We start from the raw sequence: 6,000 nt of genomic DNA, 5'->3' as shown, positions 1-6,000 counted from the left end.
TTAACCTTTTATTCCCATAAGGTATGTACCTCTCACAACTAGATTTTAGGATGCTTTTAAAAATATCAAATTTTGTGGCTGTATTTTAATTTTTGAGGACTTTGTCCCAGTTAGCTAGGCTTATGGCCTCTCTTAGTTGGTTACATTTAGCTTTTTTGAAGTTTGGTATTTTTGTTCCTCCCTGAAGAAACACTCTTTATGGTAACTATTTCCCAGGTGTCCCCCAACCTGCACATCTGTTGTTCTGTCAGGTCTATTGGTTAATACTAAGTCCAGTACGGCTGTCCCTCTAGTCGGGTCCTGAACTAGTTGCGAAATGTTATTGTCTTTGGTTATTGCCAAGAACCTGTTTCCTTTATGAGTTTCCCAGTCTATATCTGGGTAGTTGAAGTCCCCCATAATAACGACCTCATTATGATCTGCCGCCTCGTCTATCACGTTTTGTAGCAGATTTTCTGTGGACTCTGGTATATTAGGTGGTTTATAATAAATTCCTATTAGTATTTTATTATTGTTTTTCCCTCAATGTATTTCTACCCACAGTGACTCCACATGTTCATGTCCCTCACTTATATCTTCTCGGACTGTGGGCTTTAGACAGAACTTTAGATAAAGGCAGACCCTTCCCCCTCTCCGGTTTTGGCGATCCTTTCTAAACAGACTGTAACCCTGTACATTAACTGCCCAGTCATAGCTATCATCCAGCCATGTCTCAGTTATTCCCACTATGTCATAGTCCTCCTCACACATCACTAATTCTAGTTCACTAGTTTTATTAGTCAGGCTTAGTATACATACAATTAAGAAGTTTATGTATATTTTTTACCCTACACTTTTCCTTCTGAACTATTCTAGTTCCTCCTTTCATTCCTCCCCCAGTCCTATTACATTGCCCCCGGTCCTTATCTGCACTATCTTCCCATCCTAAAACGTAATTACCCTACCCCCAGTCCCTAGTTTAAACTCTCCAACCTTCTAGCCATCTTCTCCCCCAACATAGCTGCCCCTTCCCCATTGAGGTGCAGCCCATCCCTACGATAGAGCCTGTAGCCGACAGAGAAGTCAGCCCAGTTCTCCCAAACCCCTCCTTCCTACATCAGTTCTTGAGCCACTTCTTAACCTCCCTTATCTCCCGCTGCCTTTCTTGTGTGGCTCGTAGTACAGGTAGTATTTCGGAAAACACTACCTTTGAGGTCCTTGCCCTAAGCTTGTGACTTAAATCCCTAAAATCATTTTTAAGAACGTTCCACCTACCCCTAACTTTGTCATTGGTTCTGATATGGACCATGACTGCTGGATCTTCTCCAGCCCCTCCCAGTAATCTGTGAACCCGATCCGCGATGTGTCGAACTCGAGCGCCAGGAAAACAACACACCATTTGACGATTCCGGTCTTTGTGACAGATCGCCCTATCTGTACCCCTAATAATTGAGTCTCCCACTACCAGCACCTGTCTCTGGCCTGCCCTGCTCTCCTGGTCCCCTACTTACTGGAGCTGACTTTGCCCTGACTGGCAGAGGAAGGGTCTAGCAACAGCAGTGCTCTCCCTTAGCATCAAACAATATCTGCTAGGTCTGACTGAAGTTGTGACTTCACTCCACATCGAGGAGCCGCCAATACTATAACAATTTATAAAATGAAAATACAAAACAGAAAGAAAAATTTTGGCAGAGGATATTAGTACACAAAAGTGAAAATGGAAAAATTTTCTATGCATTCAGAATGGTCGCCAAGAATAAATAGCAAGGGAGCTGACATGACTGTGTTCACAATCAGCTAGTCAAAATTAAGACATGTAATATGTACTGAATGTCCACGGTTGCCATATGAAATGACGGTTGAGATGCAAACATCCTTTCATACATGCAGGTGGAGTTCACCAAGTATCTCACTTCTCCAATTGTAGGAGCTTGCGGCTGAGTAGCATATAATGACTAATTTAGTCATGCATTTTCCATTATTCCTGTAACACAGCAAGGGTAGACAAAATGAAATAACACTGACCACCACACTGCCTCCAATCCCAAGGCATGTTTCGCCTTTGGCTATTTCCAGACAATGGAGAGACAGAGGGAGCCCCCTTCCTCTGCAATCCTCTTAGATGCAGCAGTCAGCACTGCGTTTTCAGCAATGCTGGTGGATACAGTAGGAGCCCCTCTGTTAGAAATGCCACTGATTGAGCGAGCCTGGCTTCTATGCTGTACATGTACGGCACTGAGTGTCTAGGGGTTAAATTAGCTCCAGTGTTTGTCTGAGATATCAGACTGTGAACCCTATAGGGGACAGGTACTGATGTGAATGGTCACAATATTCGTATGTTGCTGTAGAATATGCTGCCAATATAGAAACAGCAGAAAATGTTTAGGGCAGATTGCAGTCTGACACTTCAGCTGTTTAGTATGGCTGTAAAGCTGATCCGGGACGGCTTTTACTGGGAGTAGCCAAAGTGCTGGGTGGGTGGCTACTCCCACACCCTTTAACAATGCTCATGCAAATGAGTCTGGTATGAAATATATTAAAACAAAATAAAGACAAAAACAAAAAATATTTTAAAAATAAAAAGGTTTATTGAGATGCAATGATAAAACAGAGCTGTCCATAATTCACTTGAATAGTATGGCATATGCCTGTTATGTTTTTGAAAAGAAACAATAGGGTAATTTATCATGTCAACGCCATAAAACTTGTATAAAGAAATTAGCAAGCTGCAACTTTCCAATTTTTTAACGAGTTTTCAAAAATGAGGTGTGGTGTGGTTGGAGTCAACTCTGGTAGATGGAGGTCCTACTTCTGTGATCCCCACCGATGACGAGAACAGGGACCCGTACTCCCTGCAGCTGACCTGAAATGACCGGAGTGGCGGTCACAAATGCATGCGTCCGCTCCATTCATTTCTGTGGGAGTTCCGGAGATAGCCTGTGTATAGGGGATAACGTTAAACAACCAGAATACCCCTTTAAGTCACAGATGTTATTGGAGGCTATCAATTCTACAGTATAAGGTTTCATGCACAAGAACATATTTTCTTTCCATGCCGTTTTTTTTGCTGACCATACATGGAACCATTCATTTCCATGGAACCAATAATAAAATATATGGTCCATATATTTTATTATTGGTTCCAATGATTCTGACATTGGGTCGCATATACATAGATGGGAAATATATTCATTGGTTGTCTCATTCATTTCAATGGGTCCGCAAAAAAAACAAAGTTACTCCGTGTGTATTCAGTTTTCGTATGTCCATATGTTCGTTCCGCATAAAAAAATAGAACATGTCCGATTATTGTCCGCATTATGGACAAGGATAGGACTGTTCTATTAGGGGCCAGCTGTTCCGTTCCACAAAATACAGAATGCACACGGGCGTCATCCGTATTTTTGCTGATCCGTTTTTTTCGGACCGCAAAATACATACGGTCATGTGCATCAGCCCTAACAGTCTGTAATCTACAATCTTTATAGCTCTGTGAGTGTAATATACACAAGCGTATGGAATACATAGGCTGTGGCAATCTTATGGCATTTTTTTTATCCCTCAGAGAGGTTGTCCAAGTTAGGCTACTTTCAGACTTGCGTTTGGGGTTCCGCTTGTGAGTTCCGTTTGAAGGCTCTCACAAGTGGCCCCGAACGGATCCGTACAGCCCCAATGCATTCTGAGTGGATAAGGATCCGCTCAGAATGCATCAGTATGCCTCCGTTTCGCCTCCGTTCTGCTCAGCAGGCGGACGCCCGAACGCAACTTGCAGCGTTTGGGTGTCCACCTGGCCGTGCGGAGCCAAACGGATCCGTCCAGACTTACAATGTAAGGCAATGGGGACGGATCCGTTTGACATTGACACAATATGGTGACATTGACACAATATGATCCGCATTATAGGTGCGGATCCGTCTGTGCAGAGACCAGACGGATCCGCTCTGAACGCAAGTGTGAAAGTAGCCTTAAAAGCTATGCGGCTACCCCAGTAACTGGCTGTAGCTTTGACATGGGGTAAATGGCACGTCATCACTGCATCTATGCAAACAAAGCCGGGGGGGGGGGGGGGGGTTGTGTTAACCAGAGCTGTGATTCTGGCAACAGTGTGGAATTTTATTTTTATATATGTAGTGGCTCTTGGCAATTTGTTTCAAAATTGGACTACTCCTTTAAGGAAGAAGTTTCATTAAGGCCTTAAAGGGAATCTGTCACCACATACCTCCACAGTAGTCCAAATCAAGAATCAGATGTGCTCTGATCTCCTGATTCCAGCACTTTTTCCCACATCCCAATCAGGGCCTAAAAAAATCATTGATTTTGTATATGCAAATTGAGGTACCAGGATAATGTTCTGCTCCTTAATGCATCCAGCCCTGAACCCCCCCTCCCCTCTCCCGGATTTGAGTGAGAGGGCCAGGCAGGGGACTGCTGAAGTATGCATTTTCCCCTCACAAAGTACTGCACTATGCACAGTGCTACACTAACAGGCAGCCTATTAAGCCCTGCCTCTGGACTTTGATAGGTAGCTCACCACCATGGCAATCCATTGGCATCATAAGGACACCTATTGGTTCACAGAGGCAGTCCCCTCTCTTGTTAAAACCACTCACATGCTGCAGTCGCAGTTTAAAGGCTTAAAGAGCCAGGACTGGAGTTATTTCCAATCCCGGCTGTAAGGCTGCAGTCACACGTCCATGGTGTGTTGCGGACCCACAAATTGCGGGTCCGCAACACACCAGCCGATCACCCCCATAGAAATGCCTATTCTTGTCCGCAAGCTGTGGACAAGAAAAGGACATGCTCTATTTTTTTGCAGAGTTCCGGACCTAAAGATCGGGGCCGCGCACCGCATATGCGGATGCGGACAGCACACTGTGTGCTGTCCGCATCCATTCCGTCCCCATAGAGAATGAATGGGTCCGCACCCATTCTGCAGACGTGTGAATGGAGCCTTAGAGTGTCGGTTATATACCGCTGTGCTGCAGTATGTGCACCATCACTGTGACATACCATTACAGTGGTTCGTGTTAATACCTTGTTGCTGCAATATAATGGTAAGTTACAGGGTGGGAAGGGGTTAATATACATAAAATAAACATTTAAAAAAATGTGCAAACTATCCTTTTATACTGTGCATACAATTCCTATGCAGAACTACATCCCACAATCTAGGCATTTATCATGTTTTTTGTAAACATTTTGGAGCAAGTTTTGTGATAAATGTATATTTTAAACACAGCTCCGCCCATAACATGCCCTCTTAGTTAGAGCTTATGCACACCGTCCGCGGGGTGGGCGATCCACACCACAAAAATGCATGCACTCCGTAGTGCTTCCGTGCCTCCGTTCCACACCAACCTTCCGGATTGCAGACCCATTCAAGTGAATGGGCTCGCATCCGTGATGCGGTGCCATAGCGACCGGGCCCGTATTTTGCGGGCCACAATACGGGCCCAGCCGGCACACGGTCGTGTGCATGAACCCTTAGATGACATATAAAAGTGACATAAGGAGCAAAATGTTATTAGTTCTGTTGAAAGCACAAAATACATTCACATAAAATACATTTACATATAAAATATGCAGCTTCTCGCCAACCAAAAAAATGAGGTGTGGCCATAGATACATGTGGATATCAGATGCCTGTAACCATCAAGACACTAGGGGGGGATTTATCAAACTGGTGTAAAGTAGAACTGGCTTAGTTGCCCATAGCAACCAATCAGACTCTACCCTTCATTTCCAAAGCTGTGGAATCTGATTGGTTGCTATGGGCAACTAAGCCAGTTCTACGTTACACCAGTCTCATAAATCTCCCCCTAGGAGACCTGTATACACAAAACAGCAGGATTTCATCAAGGCAATTTGCAATGCTGCTTCATTTTTATATTAAGTACAGATCAATAACACAATTGGTTTCAAAAGTGTGCGTATCCTTTAAAATGGAAACACCCAGTTTTATGCCAATCAGCTGTTTGAAGAAAAGGCGCTTCTTCCCTTTGTTATTTACCTCCTCGCCAT

At 44.0% G+C, this 6,000-nt stretch overlaps 1 protein-coding gene across 17 annotated transcripts in view; it reads right to left on the bottom strand.

Moving 5' to 3' along the window:
• Positions 1-2,585: 2,585 nt before the first annotated feature.
• Positions 2,586-6,000, bottom strand: part of FLT3LG (fms related receptor tyrosine kinase 3 ligand) — a 254,839-nt gene continuing 251,424 nt past the window's right edge. For 10 of the 17 annotated variants that reach the window (XM_044281659.1, XM_044281673.1, XM_044281665.1 and 7 more), the window contains one exon: positions 2,586-2,916. In XM_044281659.1, the coding sequence (XP_044137594.1) occupies positions 2,785-2,916 (132 nt within the window). In that variant the 3' untranslated portion in view covers positions 2,586-2,784. The remainder of the gene's footprint in view (positions 2,917-6,000) is intronic. The other 7 variants (XR_006387910.1, XR_006387912.1, XR_006387915.1 and 4 more) reach the window with 6 other exon arrangements.

Source organism: Bufo gargarizans, chromosome 2, assembly GCF_014858855.1.
Source record: "Bufo gargarizans isolate SCDJY-AF-19 chromosome 2, ASM1485885v1, whole genome shotgun sequence".
Lineage (NCBI taxonomy): Eukaryota > Metazoa > Chordata > Amphibia > Anura > Bufonidae > Bufo > Bufo gargarizans.
The sequence above is the reverse complement of the archived record's forward strand: the minus strand, read 5'-3'. Positions and strand labels throughout refer to the sequence as shown.